Source organism: Callorhinchus milii, unplaced genomic scaffold (assembly GCF_018977255.1).
Source record: "Callorhinchus milii isolate IMCB2004 unplaced genomic scaffold, IMCB_Cmil_1.0 Scaffold3, whole genome shotgun sequence".
NCBI lineage: Eukaryota > Metazoa > Chordata > Chondrichthyes > Chimaeriformes > Callorhinchidae > Callorhinchus > Callorhinchus milii.
In genome coordinates this window covers 21,064,367-21,081,678 of record NW_024704744.1, presented here as the reverse complement: position 1 = coordinate 21,081,678, position 17,312 = coordinate 21,064,367, and the positions used below count along the sequence as shown (strand labels likewise).

The 17,312-nt window shown below is 40.4% G+C and overlaps 2 protein-coding genes across 2 annotated transcripts in view; both read right to left on the bottom strand.

Annotated features, from left to right (window-relative positions):
• wdr35 (WD repeat domain 35) overlaps window positions 1–2,349 on the bottom strand; it is a 45,906-nt gene extending 43,557 nt beyond the window's left edge. Inside the window, exons 1-3 of the mRNA XM_007900395.2 lie at window positions 2,310–2,349; window positions 212–329; window positions 19–90 (exon numbers count right to left, since the gene is read on the bottom strand). Of these exons, the coding sequence (XP_007898586.1) occupies window positions 19–90; window positions 212–329; window positions 2,310–2,333 (214 nt within the window). The 5' untranslated portion in view covers window positions 2,334–2,349. The remainder of the gene's footprint in view (window positions 1–18; window positions 91–211; window positions 330–2,309) is intronic.
• Window positions 2,350–5,814: 3,465 nt separating this feature from the next.
• matn3a (matrilin 3a) lies at window positions 5,815–14,176 on the bottom strand. The gene is made up of 5 exons (XM_007900394.2): window positions 13,946–14,176; window positions 11,752–12,327; window positions 9,846–9,968; window positions 7,859–7,960; window positions 5,815–6,579 (listed from the first exon to the last, which is right to left on the bottom strand). The coding sequence occupies exons 1-5, from the start codon at window positions 14,103–14,105 to the stop codon at window positions 6,524–6,526; spliced, it is 1,017 nt and encodes a 338-aa protein (XP_007898585.1). The 5' UTR covers window positions 14,106–14,176; the 3' UTR covers window positions 5,815–6,523.
• Between the last annotated feature and the right edge of the window lie 3,136 nt (window positions 14,177–17,312).

Sequence of the window (17,312 nt, the reverse complement as noted above, 5' to 3'; positions counted from 1 at the left end):
ATTTGAAGAAAAACTCACCACTGTGTCCTTCCAGTGTCTGATTCATGGAAAGGTTGCTAGGTGCTGCCAGTCCCTTTAATCTTGTATCATCTACAGATCCACAATGGCTAGATCAGTATCCCAGTAGCATTTTATGACTCAGCAATATTTGAGTTTTAAATATAGACAGATTTACAGATAACTCTCAACAGGTTTGTAACGTTCTCCCTACCTGTCTGTGTTTCAAGTTTCAGCACTTTCAGAAGGCCATCTTCCCCACCACAGGCAATAAAGCCTTGGTCTTTGTTCCATGAAACACATCTCAACTGAGTATTGTTAGGAATTGCAATCTGAAATGAAACAGAAGAGTATATTGTACATACATAACTTAAAATGTATCTGTGATCAATCTGTGAAATGGAAAAGGATAAGGTATACCAATCAGATGTGGAAGGAAGTTTTTTTCTACTCAGGACAAACATGCTTTAATCCCAACCTCAGAAGAATTAGTTTCAAAACACCAGGCTGACATACTGTATTCTTTTTTGCACGCCAACAGCCTATGATCCTTCTTATGACTACCAAATTAATACTGATTTAAAAGCATGTTGTGCTGTGAACCAACACCCACCAATATGAAGTTTTTTTTAAAAAACAATACTGAAATCAACCCTCCTCATACTGAATTTATGAATTGAACTCTCCATTCCCTTCCTCCAATTCATTTAGTTACTTGTCAACCAGACAGTGGTATGTAGCACTCTTGCTTCAGAGCTATAAAGTTATCAATAATAATCCTTGCATTGGAGTCCTGTAGCTCAGTGGCTATAATAATAATCCTTGCATTTGATACAGCTCTTTTTATGTCTTCTAGACGTCTCAAAGCGTTTCACAGAATATATTGTAAAGTGAATTGACTGTATATTTTGTGGGTGAAACGCGGCAGCCAATTGCGCACAGCAGTGTCCCACAACAGTCATGGATTGAAGTGAACAATTTATTATTGGTGTTTTTCTTGAGGGATTATTATTGGGCGTGTGGAGTAAGGAAACTTGCCCAAGGTTTTTCCTTGCTGGGGAATCAAACTCAGTTCTCTCGCTTGCCAGGCTAGTGCTCTGAAGCACTCGCTTTGCAAGCGAGACACCAGTCAGGGCGAAACCTTGGGCAAGTTTCCTTACTCCACACACCTAATAATAATCCCTCCAAAACAAAACAATTTGGTCATTTTCAATCCACGACTGTTTGTGGGACACTGCTGTGTGCAATTGGCTGCTGCATTTCGCTCACAAATATGCAGTCAATTCACTTTACAGTATATTCTGTGAAACACTTTGAGACGTCTAGAAGACGTGAAAAACGCTATATCAAATGCAAGGATTATTATTGTGTTTCACACAGCCTCTTATCATGCTGTGAAGACATATATCTCAAAGCATTTCACAGGATATACTGTATACTGGCAGCACACAGTAACAGCTGGCAAAGAGCCATGGATTGAATGACCAATTTTATCTGGTGGTTGCTGGGCGCCCACATCCTCTCCTGGTCATGACGTTGGGAGAAACTACCTTCTCTTTTTGAATGGTGCCATGGGATCTTCAACATCCCCCTGATCAGGCAGACAGCGGGGAACTTGGTTGAACATCTCATCCAAGGCCAGCACCCCCCAGTACTGCACCAGGGTCATCTTAGACCAAGATGGTCCAACTGCTGCCCCAGGGGATGATATCATCCAGGCCCAGGAACCATTTCCCACAGTACTGTCCAACAAGCAAATACAGACCCCCCACCACCCCGCGGGCCATTCAGGCTCAGCTCGGAAACGGGTCAGGCCAATCCGGACAAAACAGTGCTGTGCGTGTGGCCCGCGGAGGTCTCCCTGTGTGGACCCCCCTGGCCTAGACTTGGTGAGTTCAGAGCCATTGGGCTTCAACCCGCAACCTTCTGCCCGGGCGGCGAGAGCTCCGGCCTGAGCCGGGCTGACACCCCGGGGGGGAGGGCAGGAGGGAGGGAGGGAGGGAGAGAGGGAGAGAGGGACTTTTACAAGAGTTTTAAAACCAGTGAAGCGCTTTGAGACGTCTACAAGATGTGAAAAGCGCTATATCAAATGCCAGTATTATTATTACTATTATTACTAGGGATTGCCCACCCTCCCCCGCCTCTCCGGGGCGCTGATTGAATGTTGGTGTTGATGTTGTTGTTGTTGTTGCTGTCCTCGGCAGCTCCTCTGGGACGGGTTAAATCACAGTATCCCGCGCTCCACACGCCGTTTGCTGTTTATAAACACGAGCCGCTGCGGCCCAGTCCGTCCGCCCGCACCGGCTACTCACCTTCTTACTCAGATAAATGAACATGGCTCACACCGGCCGCGGGGAGGCCGCGGGAGGCCTCGGGCCGCGGGAGGCCTCGGTGCCGCTGCTCTTCGGTGACTGTTGGAGACGCGTCTCCTGGTAACCAGGCGAGAGACGGCTACAGCCAATCAGAGACCGCCCCTCACCCAGCCAATCATTTAGCTAATCACAGATAGCCCCCACAACTAGCCAATCAGAGACAGCCCCTCAACTAGCCAATCAGAGACAGCCCCTCAACTAGCCAATCAGAGACAGCCCCTCAACTAGCCAATCAGAGACAGCCCCTCAACTAGCCAATCAGAGGTAGCCCCCACCCAGTCAATCATTTAGCCAATCAGAGATAGCCCCTCAACTAGCCAATCAGAGACAGCCCCTCCTTCAGCCAGTCAGAAGTCCAGCCTTCACCCTGTCATCACCTCAGCCAATCAGCTCTTACGGACGCAATATTAAACCGCAAACTATCAGAATCAGTAATCACTAATTGGTTTGGCCAATGACAATAATCCGCCGCAGTATCATCACGTAGCCTGGATGTGATGAACGAGGGACTTGGCGGCCTGGGGAGACAGGTGGTGACGGAGAGGTGTGATGGTGTGAGTGAGATCCGAGAGTGACAGCCGAAGGAATGAGTGCTGTACAAGTCACGAGTGATGAGTTCAGCGAGTGAGCTCGGATGCACAGCACCGAAGAAGGCCATTTGGTCCATTGTAGAGCTTGATGGACAGTTTGGAGACAAGCAAGATACCAAAGGTTCAGGCTGACTCTATGAGGCGAAGTGACCATACATGCAGGTTGATGCAGGCATTGCCTGAGGTGAGAAGGTACTGGCAAGGAACAACACAAGTAGGAGATATTTGAACTGGTTGACATCGCTGAGGAAAGTCATGTAAGACTTACCTGACTTTCTGACAGGCAATTGGTCAAAACATTATTGGTCCTGGAATAAAGGGTGGAGGCAGAGAGATAGAGTTAGATGTGATCCGCATACATGCCGAAGTGGACTCCATTGTCTGTGAATGATATCATCAAGTGTGAGCATATAGATGGTGAAAAGGAGAGTACCAACAATAATGTGCATTTATATTGCGCTCTCAGTTGCGTCTCAGACCACTGACCAGGTATAGAGTCCTGAGGAATGCTGCATGTGACTGTGCGGAGGCAGGCAGAGAAGTCATTGGAAAACACAAAGTGAAGTTGCTGGAATAGGTAAGAGTAAAATCAGGAAATGATAGAACAGTGGAGGCAGAGCAGGGAGGAGAATTGATGCAGAAAGATGGAATTGTTAACAAAGTTGGCAGAGAGTTCAAAGAGAACGATGAGGCAAAAAGACTCTTTTTCGCAAATGGAGAGAATGTCATTGGCAAAGTTAGCCAGGCCAGTCTCAGTTCTGTACATAGGGAGGAAACTGGATTGGAAGGACTCACGGAGGGATTGGTGGGAGAGGATGGAGCAAAATTGGGAGGTGCACAACTCATTCAATCACCCTGGAGAGGAAAGGCAGGTTAGAGATAGGTTGGTAGCTGGAGAACGTAGATGAGGTTTGTTGAGCCCACCGAACATACCCCATGCTATATAAATGCAAATTGTTGTTGTTGATGTTGCAGTCCAGTGATTATCCTTTGGAGGAAGCTCCCTCCCTTCCCTCCCCTCACCCTGACCATTTCCCCCCTGCTCGGGGCCCGACCCAACTGTCCAGCGCCTTGGGACGTCCTCCCGACGTGAAAGGCGCTCTATAAATGAAATCTTGTTGTTGTTGTTGAATGTAGGCCAGAGAAACTCTTTTTAAAATGATGTTGAGTCTAATTATATCACATCAAATTTGTAATAAACAATTGTATTTTCCATCCTGCGGATTTGTATTGTATTGTAGATTTGAAATTAGAAATTCTTTGGTGCAGCCCAATGAACTGCCCGTTTAAGAGTACAGTACTCCTTCAATGATACAGTACTCTATTAGGTTGGGAGTGCCAAGATTTTGACCCAACAACAATGAATTACTGGCCAATAGATGACCAAATTAGAGTGGGATATGGGATACTTGGATGTAATGGTATTATAATGATGGCTGTTTTGTACTCCCAGATGGTGGTGAGGGAATGGATGTTGACCTAAATGACTGTGGTGCTGTTCAAGCAAGATGCTCTCTCCTGGAAGGTGATGAGTTTCATGAGCATTGTTGCAGCTGAACCCATCCAGGTGAAGTGGTATTTCATCACATTCCCTAGTTATAATAATAATATAATAATCCTTGCATTTGATATAGCGCTTGTCACATCTTCTAGAAGTCTCAAAGCGCTTCACAGAATATGCTGTAAAGTAAATTGACCATATATTTGTGGGCTAAACGCGGCAGCCAATTGTGCACAGCAGTGTCCCACAAACAGTCGTGGATTGAAAATGACCAATTTTATTATTTGATTTGTTTTGGAGGGATTATTATTAGGCGTGTGGAGTAAGGAAACTTGCCAAAGATTTTGCCCTGCCCGGAATTGAACCCAGGTGTCTCGCTTGCAAGGCGAGTGTTCTTACCACTGAGCTACAGAACTCCACTTAAAACCTGTGGAGAGGTTTTGAGGAATTAGAGATGATTAGAAATTGTGGCGTATTTAACCTCTCTCTGCTCTGCTTTTGTAGCCAAAGTATTGATATGACTGGCCTGGGTACACTTCTGTGGCTTTCTGGTCAATGGTAATCCTCATTTACATATATCAATGAACATTTCGGACCATCATTGATGGCCTATATGATAGAAGCTGGGGCGATTATTATCTTTTACATAAGTGAATCAGTATACATCTAACAAATGGTCACTCTCTTTTCTGGCATACATAAGTGTATGGTTTGAATTAGGCAAAATAAATTTGGCCTTTTTTATAAAATAAAAAAGTCTGAAGGAGGATTTGATAGATGTGAGAGTGATATTTCAAGATGTGGTGCCTGGAATTCCTTGTAGAATTCCTTATAGAATTCGAATAAACTTGTTAGGAATGTTGTGCATTTAATACACCCACACTGACTTGGATTTATTGCTTTTGGTCTCCCATACTGCTCATGAATTGCTTCTTTTAGAACCGATTTATTTCCCTGTATAAATGTCACGCTGATAAGTTTATCATTCTCTTCCCAGATCAAGCTTCTGCATTGCAGTGCCTTGGGACGTCCTCCCGACGTGAAAGGTGCTATACAAATGTAATCTTGTTGTTGTTGTTGTTCCAGTCTTTAAACATGATCAGGATTTAATTAGTATTGTAAGGCACCAAACCTTGCGCCAAGGCACATATTATTTTTCCACACTGTTTGTGGAAATAAATGAGTATGACATAAGCTGTTTTGTTCCAAAAAAGGTCACTTTCAAACAAGACACATTCCCAATGAACGTGAACCTTCCCTAGAACAGACTTTCATATAGGCTGCAAATGACAGTTGAACAAGCATTAATTATCACAAGAAACTGAACCATCACATATAACTTTTTCAACCCATTTATTATCAAATATATCTTTTGATAATTTTTGAAATAAGATTGTCATTTTATTCAAAAGGGAAACTGTAGCCAAATGATGTCAATAGCATCTCTTTACATTTCTAACAATGACAAGATATTATATTCAGTTAAGCTTACATTGCTGGCTTTCTGGCAAAGAACATCAAACAATCTTGTTTGTACATATTATTTCTGAGCATTCTTTTATGCATATTTTAGTTGCTAATTGTGTAAATATAATAGTAGCTCTGGTACAGCATTTAAATAATGTGCTTAATAGTTTCAGCAGTTTAGCCAATGGAATCCAAATACCCTCAGCGCTAAAAATAGTGTGTTGTTTTCCTCCAGGTTTTTAAGATAAAGCGATTTTCTACTTATAAAGACCTAGAAAAACAGAAAGTGAATGAGATATGTAGAAAACGCAAAGAGACAGAGTGATTTGTAGCTTCAGTGGGCCATATGGCCTTCAGCCAACCTTGCATTTCCCATATTGTTCTCAAGGCACATGTCTAAAATTCTCTGCATCTCTCACACCTCTTAAAAGCTATCACTGGAGCTTGAAAATAAAAGCAACTGCAATTATCAGAAAGACATTATTACAATTAAAGCTTTGAAATAGTATTCCTCAATAGAAGAGGCAGTTATAGTAAAACCAATGAGCGAAAGGGGGGAAATAGTGCACCCTTCAAACAGAGTGCTTGCACAATGTTCAGTATCGACCCAGGATGTACTGAAATCCTTGCACTTTTGATGTTAATTCCTCCAGTGTTCAGCAGTTAAGGATAGCAACGTTATCTTTACCATTTAACTTTACAATAATTATGGAAATACAGCATTAAGCTTAGCACTGTTGACATCTAGGTGGGAAAAATACAGTTTGTGATGTGGTGATTATCGCCAGTGATAATTTATATTACAAACAGCATTTTGCCTCATGGAGAGAAAGACTTTGAAAATAAAAATAAGCTGATCCTCTAACATGAAAATCTAATATTTCTGCTACCACAACTGCGAAACATTTATTTATTAGCTTGCATTTCTATATTATATCATATGGGTATTGAAGAAAAGCTGGCAAGCACTTTGAAATGTTTTGCACCAAACTATTTGAATTGTACCTTGAACTATCTTTGCACTGCCAACATTCAGCCTGTTTAACTGACTTCTGATTTTATTCTGTTTTTAAAAAAAGTCCTACTTACATATGTAGTTGACAAAAAAAAGATAGCTAATACAAAAGATGCATTATCTTTATCCAGTTTCTTCACTGGCTCCGGTCTGCTCCACATTCCCCGCCCCAACCGCCCTACCATCGGTGGTCGGGCCTTCAGCCTCTCAGCCCCCAGGCTCTGGACCTCCATCCCCCAGTGCGTTCGCCTTGCTTCCTCCCTTTCCTCCTTCAAGGCCGGTCTCAAGACCTTTCTCTGTGACCGTGTCTTCAGCTCCCCTCTCGACTCTGTACCCCCTCCTTACTCGCTCCCTTCCCTCCCCTCACCCTGACCATTTCCCCTCTGCTCAGGTCCCGACCCAACTATCCAGCGCCTTGGGACGTCCTCCCGACGTGAAAGGCGCTCTATAAATTAAATCTTGTTGTTGTTGTTGTTGGGTGTTATTAGAATGTTTGTGATGGGTTTTCTAAACCATTGAAAATTAGGAACAAAATACAGCAAACAATTTACTGTAATAAGAACATAACATAAGAATTTGCTAGACAAAATAAGCCCAATTTCCATTCATTTTGCCTTCCACCATCCTGGCAGTCACTTGCATAAATCATGTCCCGAACTATATACTGTATCCCAAGATAACAGAAATCTATCTAATTTGTTCTTGAAATAATCAACACTTTCTGCTTCCACCATCTCCCTTGGGAGCCTGTTACACATTTACTACTCGCTCACTGAAGTAGTGTTTCCACAGATTTGTTCTTAATTTACCCCCGTTCAATCGCAGGCCATGTCCTTTGGTTCTACTATTCAGTACAAGATAAAAGAGCTTATTGTGGTCTACATTATCTACAATAAACAACGCAGTAAAAGGATATATTTGCTGGTAAGTGCTTGAAATGTAGATTGGACATTCCTTTGAAAATCAAGAAGTGCTTCACACTTGCATGGGTTTTGAGGAGGGGTTGGTTTGCGAACTTCTACAAAAGAAAATTATATATGGTGACTGTGGACAGATGTTAGAATCATCCCTATTTGTAGTAAATGATTGATATTGTAATTGTTCCTGTAAAGTGGGATAGTAAATGATAAGAAAATAATGTAAATTTCCCAAGCAGGAAAATGACAGTGTAGCAGTTATTATGATCATAATAAATATATCACGATCTACCATAGAAATGCGTTGCAGAGCACCAGGGCTGAGAAGAGAGAAACATTTTCACTCTCTTCTAAAGTAAAAAGAATAACATTCTTAAAGCATTTCAAACAAAAACAGAAGGGAAAAGAATCTGAAGTGCATTCACAGCCATAAAAGGATTCATTTCTTTGCATTAGTTGTAGTAATAGCCAATTATTATTATTCATTAATTCATTCATTCATTCATTGCATTAGTTGTAATAATAGACAATTAGCAGACTTACACCAGAAAACCCTACAAGGTCAATTTTTTAATGGCATTAATGTGTGTTGGTCAATAGGAAATTAACTTATCAGGGTTAAATTACTCTGCAACGTATAGAACATATCACATCAAAACATCACAAAACTCTTCCAGATAATTCATTTCAAGTGTTGTGACTGTTTTGTTTGATGACCCAGACTTCTGAAAGCACCTAAGCAGTGTGGCGAGACTACAATAGTGTGTTATTTTGCCTTTGAATGAATTGAGCTGAACACAGCTGTAAAGGAACAAATGTTTTATCTTCATTCCATTTGCTTGCTTAAAGGGATAAAGTCTTCATGATAATGGCTTATTGTGAATAAAATGTCAAGGGCATTATCACATCATTAGATAATAATAATAATAATAATAGATATTATAAACATGAGAATGACACACCGATTTTCTGGCTCTTCTACTTCGACCAAATGCAGACCATTCACCAAACATCTTTTCAGGAACAGTACCACTTTCAAATGAATATTGGCAATCCTGATATCAGCTAAAAACATTTCAACCACAAATGGAAAGGTGGGACATGGGCTCTAAGTGACTAGAATCACTTTCACTACAGCACTGTTTGTAGCTCTCTTTCTGAACTCTAAGTGTAAACCAAGATTTCATATTTGTTACAGTCCTTGACCCCTCTGTGCTCTGAAGTGTGCTTTGCACCAACGGTAGCATGAACACCGGCGGTGGGTAAATCTTTGCCTCTCTCTGGGTGTCTTGCAAAAAAGTTTAACAGCTAAATATTTGAATTTTATAGTCACTTGGAAGTACTTACCTTGAGTTTGAAACATTCTTCCTTAAAATTTTCTGTGATACATTTGAATATTAAAGATTATAAATGCATCAATCAATCCATCAACAATAACTTACATTTATTTAGCATCCTTCATGTGGGATGATGGCTGAGAGCTTACCTGTGTCAGCTATGTTAGGAGCAGATCTGTGAGTCATTAGCTGCACAGTTCCACTGATTTGGTGGAAATAGAGTTAAATTAGTCTAAAAAAATGAAGAACCTAGAAATGTTACAATCTTTTTATAAATCAATTGTGCATTTTAATGCTAACAATGAATGAAAAGGGTAGTGAAAATATTAAAATAAAATTGAAAAAGAAAAGTAAATATTTCCTCAATACAAAATATTGAATATGGAAGGCTGAAGAGATTATCACCTCCCCTCTACCTTGGCTCCAACTCCATAAATCACCAGTCAATAGGTTCTTGTGGATAATAATTAATTAATACAGGAGTAATGGAGGAATGGGGCTGTTGTATTTTCTGTATCCATTTGGAGATCAAACCTGTGGGAGAAATTCCACCCGGATTTACTCCATTAACAGCATTTCAGAGATTCCAGAATTTGTCTCAAATATGAAGGCTATTTTCTGTAAAGCACGTGGCAATAAGGTGACTTACTTGAACAAGTTTTTTGATCTTCATTCAAGATAAACCCTTCACGGCACCTGCAGTAATAGGATTCTGTGGTGCTCACACATATTTGTTCGCAGTCATGATTCCCAACAGCGCACATATCCACACCTGAAACAAGTCCGTTTAACAGCAACATTAGAGGGAAACAAAAATAGCACAAGTGATAAATGTTACGTTCTTACTATAAACATACAATAAAACAAACCTTGCAAACTATTGTATGTCCTGCAAATGCTAAGTGCTATATTCCAGCATAATGATGAATGTTTTACTATAGCAATTTAATATTGTAAGATTCTAAGATTTGCAATGAACTACTTGTTTCATTAATTTCATTTGTTTCACAGCAGCTCTAAGGAGCATTTATTAGATAATATATACTGTATATTTATGTAGTTTTGTGGACAAAGTAGAATAATTGTCTTTGAAATTAATTGATCCAACTACAAGCACTTGTACTTTTAGGCGTATAGGGAAGGGAAAATCACTTTCAGCCTTTTAAAATTTCATTTGAACTTTGCAAAACATTAAGCATTTTCTTTAAAACATTTTGAGTTATTTTGGAAAAAAAATCGTGAATCATACAAACCAATTTTCTTGGATTTACTGCCTAAGAGTTTCGAAAAATACAACAACAAGATACCATTTTTTTTTCCATTTATAAGCCTTTCAGAGAACGTCCCAAAAATAACTTTTTTTAACATTTATTTTAGATTTAATTGTATAGCACTCATCATAAAATATAGTTTTTTGGTCACTTTTCTTGTCATTCAGTTGAATAGTTTGATTTGCAACGCTGAAATGTAATTTTTATTATAAATTGACTTAAGGATGGAAATTTTTAGTAATATAATATCGATATGTTGGGTAACATTCCATGGACAAGTCCCCTTTGGCCACCTTTTTGTTTATTTATTTATTTACTGCTTTTGCTTACAGAATACAGTCAATTCACTTTACAATACTGTCTATTCTGTGAAGCTCTTTGAGACGTCTCGACAATGTGATGATGTGCTATATCAAACGCAAGGATTATTATTATACCCACTAGCAACTGACTGAAAAATGGAACATTTATCTTCCCTCTCAAGATATGTGACATAAGGTGGGATGCCTAGGCTGTGAGAAGATTTTGAGAACTATTCCTGGGTGCTAGAAATGCTGGAATCAGAGAGCTGTGATGGAATCAGGAGGACGCAAGCTGCCTGCCAAATAGATTCCAGGCATCTGTCAACCACCAAGAATGTACCCAAACATAAAAACAGTACCATTGATTTGCCAGGAATGAACAACCATTTGAAATATTATGTCTGGTACTAAGAAAAGAGGATTTTTACTCAAACAGTGAGTGTATACTCAGTTAGTGTAAAAATACACGAAGTCTCTCCACCTGACCACAGAAGCACAAAGAGGGAGGCTTTTGCATTCCACCAAATGCATTCTTGATGCACAATTGCTGAAGCAAAGCAGTCAAAGAGCTGTTTTAACTGCAAGCTGTGAACTTTTTTTTGTATCACAGTCATAATCTGGAAGCACTGAAATATTTTCAGTATTCTCCTAACCACCTAATAACGAGTCTCTTATTAGATATAAAAGGGATGATTTTAGACCCTAATACGATTTGTTTATCCAATGATGTCTAATTTGCAATATTTCTTAATATTTATTAATAAGAAATGTGTAAATGTCAAAATTCTAAAACAGCACACAAACATTTGTTCAGAAATACATATTTTCTCTGGTCTGTGACTTCAGCTTTAGTCCAGGAACAAATTGTATCAAACATTATTAAGAATGCACAGACACCACTCCCGATGCTCTCCTCATTCAATAAAAAATCTTTTTTTTTTGGTTACCACTATAAACCACTAACCACAGAGAGATAGCTTACCACAAAGTGTCTCCATGAACCTGGAGGTCAGCTTCTCGATCACACCGTATGTCTCCACATAGAAGACATGGTCATCCAAGGGCTCACTGGCCATTAGTCTGAGAGACTGCATATCAGCTCTGTCCACCCCAACAGCATAGATTTCAATGCCAGATGCTCGAGCTTTTTTGGCTATTTCAGCTACCTCATCCTGGGGCCTCCCATCTGTCACAATGATGGCTAGTTTGGAAATTCCTTGGTCCACAGATCTGGCCCCTGATGTCTGAGTAAAGGCTTCCTTCATAGCCTTCTCAATGGCCAGGCCTGTCATAGTACCAGTGGAAAGGGGTTGAATTCGGGAAACTGCCTGTTTTATGTCAGCTTTATTATTGTAGGTATTGAGCTTGAATTCTATTTTCACACTGCTTGCATAGTTGATTATTCCCAACCGAGTGGTATCAGGTGTAATGTCCAATGTGTCAACCATATCTGCCAAGAAGATCTTCACCTTCTCAAATTCCTGGGGCCGGACGCTACGGGAGCTATCGATGATAAAAACCAGGTCATGGGGTCGACTTTTACATTGTAATCCTGTGACTGGATGAAATAAGGAACACTTAAAATTCAATTAACGGAAATTTAAAATTCAAGTGTTGATTATGAATTACAAATTATGATTCTTTTTCTCAAGAAGCTGTGGTCTTGGATTCAAGCTTGTTTGATGTCACTGCAACATGATCTTTTGCACCATACCAATGCCAGGCATACAATAAACACTGCAGTTTTCTCAGTTTACCCTTAATTGGAATCTGAAAGCAGTTTCAAATCACTCCGAAAAACAGGATCATTCCACAGAAAGATTAGTTTACAGATTATGAACATATTATTATTATGGTGGGCCATCCTGAACCCAGAAAAAGACATACATGGTTCAAACACATTTGCAATGTCTTGTGGAAAGCGAGTCTCCTTTGAGCTGTCCAACAAAAGAAATTTTTAATATAAGCAAACAAAATATTTGTGGAATTTAGAAAGAAAGTACTTTAAAGCTCTTTTTACCAAACAGTAAATAGGAACCCGGTTGTTAGTCGATTGGCAGATCGCTCTTCTGGAGGATATAATCCCTTAAAAAAAAGTCACTCACTCCACGACTGTTTGTGGGATACTGTTCTGTGCAATTGGTTTTCGATTTCACCCACAAAATATGCAGTCAATTCCTTTTACGGTATATTCTGTGAAACACTTTGAGACGTCTCACAGATGTTCTAAGACGCTATATCAAATGCAAGGATCATTATTATTATTAGAAAAGCAATACCTACTTTGATTATAGAATATAACACCTTTCATGCCTTTTGCACCTTTCATGCCTTTAGGTGCTGGATGGTATAAGGTTTGTGTTAAAAAATGTTTTTACAGAATTTATGGAAATGAGCACAACGACAATGTAAGAGAGATGCTCGAATTAAAAGCTCATGAAAATAAGATCCCGCCTGCGAGAGGTTTTGAGTTTTAGCAGACAATTTAAATGTAGAAGAACTAACTTGCCCCAATTTCCAGCTCAATAGATCTATTGCAGTTAAAAAAAAGTTTTACACACTTTGTTGAGATATTTGAAGCTGATAGCCAACTGAAAAAAGATAAGTCAATCTGATTCATTGTGATTACATTATCGAATAGATTCCAATTATTAATAAACTACCAAAACTATTCCATTCAAATCAGAGACGTGCAGCAACTAAAACATCAGCCAATCCACAATCCATTTGGAAATAAAATATGACATTTATTGGGATAACACATTGAAAATGTGCACATTTATCGGGAGAAATATCTGTTGATTTATTGTAAATTGCATTGTATTTCAAGGTGAAACTGTAAACAGATAATAAAAGTGATAGAATAACAATTACAAAATATCCCTAACACCTTCAATTAAAATGCAATTTGTCACATCTGCCGAGTTCCCAAATACTTTACGATGCTGCTCTTTCAGGGATAATTTTGTAAGTGTTAATTCATTTTCTTTACAGTTTCAATCAATCTAAAACTATTTCGTTTATTGTTTTTTTTTTGCAGAGTCCAACGTGGAAATAATGATCATTTAAACAAGAGATGGACAGATTTTGTGATGGACTCCTGACAACAGTGGATGGTGTTGGCAATTATTTCAAGTAAGAAATAATTCCTGGGCTGGTTTTGATTGGAAATGTACCTTGCTGGACGTTCCTGTGCTGGGCAAGGGCTGGCTCAGTGTCTCTGGGAGTTGGTGGCTCCTGGAAGCTCCAGTGTCTGTGATGAGGATAATTGTTTCCATCCACTTGCACGATCGCCACAAGGACACAGCAGAGAACACCGCTTTCCAGCAGATTCATGATGGGTTTCCCTTCTCACACAGCTCTATCTCTTTCTGGCGAGCGTCTGAGAGTTTTTTTTTTGCAGCTCTCACTGGAGATTGCACACAGGGTTGGGGAGACTTTAAAGCTCCTGAACCGAGGCACGTGTGAAATACTGCACCAATCTCTGGGAGGGAGGATCTTTCACACACACAGAGGGAGAGGGAGAAGGGGGTATGAATGTTGAACACCTTCCAGGGTCTAAACTCCTCTTAGTCCCACCTTAAAGCCACTGCCAAGCACTGGTGCATCCACAGCCATACTACAAGTTTCACTCAATCTTATTAAATTGTCTTAACACAATTTGCACGAATAATGACAGGTAGAAATTATAGCCATTCCCACAGATCTACCAATTTCTAACACTGTTTCCTGCTGTGTGTATTTCTTGGTGGGCATTTATTTTTGGATTGAAACACAAATGAAACACGTTCGCAAATATGCAAACGTTACAAAAAAAAGATACAGAAACTCGTCGTTTCTTAATTGTGAGTCTTAAATAAAGAAGTGAAAAGGTATTTCCCGATATGTGTGTGTGTGTGTTTGGATTTAGGCGTTTGCAAAGCTTTGTGGATTGCACTATAGTTCTGTGTTAGTCTCTGTATGATGTAAAAAAAAATTCAAATACAACTCCAGATGCGTTTGTGGTGTGTACTGTATATACAGTGCATGAGGGATTTATAGCCTTCCATGGTTTGCGTTCAGACCAGATTTGACTCAATCGATCCTTTATATTTTATTGTTAACTTTAGTGGAGGATAATATGTCGACTCAATGTCTTATTAACGAGTTGGCTTTTAACACAGATATTACTGCACAAAACAATTCAGCTTTTAGCAAAACGGATCTTCAGAAGCTGCTGCAATAGAAAGGATCCTGTTACAGACACACTGTTCTATTAATTGGAGCAATGTGATATGTTAACGAATATATGTCTAATATGTACTTAAAAATTGATTAAGCTGCACCTCCACTGAATTCAGTTGAATTCATTTGAAAGAAAAGCGCTTGTTCTGTTTTCGATCGCCCATCGAAATAGACAGACTTTATTTAAAACAGAGTGGAAACTGGTGAAAGTAGTGTATTAGTGATCATGATAGTAGCTCAGCAGAGTGTGCTTCCTGCAGTTTTCTCATTTAAACCTCAAGTTATTGAGCTAAACAAAACAGAAGCTGAACATAAGTCGCTTCTCAACTCTCAATTTTTCGACTGCATTTCTTGTAGCTATCATCCACCCAGTGAGAGCTCAAACCCATGCTTGTCCCATGTCGAATGACATAACTAGTGATTATCCTCCTTTGGGGGGAGGGAAGTGGGTCTACTTGGAGCTGAACAGGTTCCAAGGCGACAGATGTATTTGGCGATGGTATGTCGGAATCGGGCCAGCCCTCTGTGGTGGTCTTGGTAGTCCAGTTCCTGAGCCGGGTGGGCCCACAGTATTCCAGGGCACTGCTGATGGCAGTACAGCCAGCCTGGCTCATGGGCAGAACCCGGAAGGGCAGACTAGTCACTGGAGGCAGGGAGTCATCCCGCACAGCTCCTGTTAACCCTGCAAGCCAAAGTCCTAAAGGGTAGGATGGTTCTAGCTGGACAAGCAGTGGGAAAGCTTGCCAGACAGCAGTATCAATGGCAAGCTATGCGGTTTCAGCTGGTACCCCAACGTAGGGCTCGGCTCTTGGTGAAAGTAGTGTATTAGTGATCATAATAGTAGCTCAGTGCGCTTTCTGCAGTTTTCTCATTTAAACCTCAAGTTATTAAGCTAAACTAAGCCTTGGGCTTGCCAACCTGCGCCTAATACTTTCCGGAATTAGGTAAGCAGAATGCGTCCCTATGTATAGCTTCCCCAGCTTGGTTTGGGTACTCTTAAGCATAGTGATGGGTTTCCGCAAGTGTCAAGCACCGAATTGAATTTAAGATCCCACATCCCTAAAGCTCCAGAAGCCAATCACCTCTATCCTCGCCCGGCTTCATTGGCTCCCTGTCTTCCAGAGATGGCCCTGCTCCTCACTACCTCTTTGACCTGCTAACACCTTACCAACCTGCCCACTCCCTCTGTTTGGCAGGCACTAGCTCAGTCCATGTCCCCCAGCCTGCTTGCCCCACCATCGGCAGTCAGTCCCACTCCAACCACCCCTGCCCTCCATTCCTCTCGACTCCAACCTCCAGCTCGGGTGCAAACCATTGACTGTCCAGCACCTTGGGACAACCTCCCAACATGAAAGGTATGATATAAAATGCAATTTGTTGTCATTTATGGATTTGTTATGGAGTAAATCATGTGCTGGCTGTACCTCAGGAGTAGTGCTAGTGAGGATTTCATTGTCCTGGTGTTTGTCCTCCAGTCCATGGTGCTTGTACCAGTCCACATCAATGTCATCAAGCTCATCACCTGCCAGAATATTGTATAGTCTCTGGGGCGCTACCCTGCATGAGGGATGCTATATAAATACAACACTGCTGTGTGCAATTGGCTGCCATGTTTCGCCCACAAATATACAGTCAATTCATTTAGTCTATTCTGTGAAGCGTTTTGAGATGTCGAGAAGACGTGAAAAGCACTATATCAAATGCAAGATTATTTATTATTAAGTTGTTGTATCATTACTTTATCACAATTATAGATTTGAATTTTTTTTTCAAATGTTCAGCCGCAAAGCCATTTACTTTTTCCATTGCCACATCAACTACTTCCAGGAGGTATAAACACACCAATCGTACAAGGAGACACTGAATCGCTCTTTGTGTATGTATTTGAGTGCTTGTGCGTGGAACTCTGCCACTGTCCCATCCATATTGATGCCAGTAGCCAACATAACTGCAAGCTTCCAGATCACACCACTGTTCATAGAGTGACCAGCATAAACTCAGTATAAAAGGAGAAAGGAAAATTGGTGGAAATGTGATGATATTCGTGCTACAGCCTGGCTCTGTTGGTAGAGCTCTTGATTCTGAGTCAGAAGGTTTTGATTTCAAGCTCCAATAGGCTGATCCTCAGGTGTAGTTCCACATTGTCAAATGTGCTATCCTTTTGGATGAAATGTTACACCTAGTTGTTGTCTGCCAGTTCGGGTGGAGGTCAAAGACCAAATGGCACTATTTGAAAAGCTATGTTTAAATGGTGCCTTGATCCTTCTAGGTGACACCAATTGCTATAAATCAGGGGTTCTCAAACTTTGTTTCCCTAAG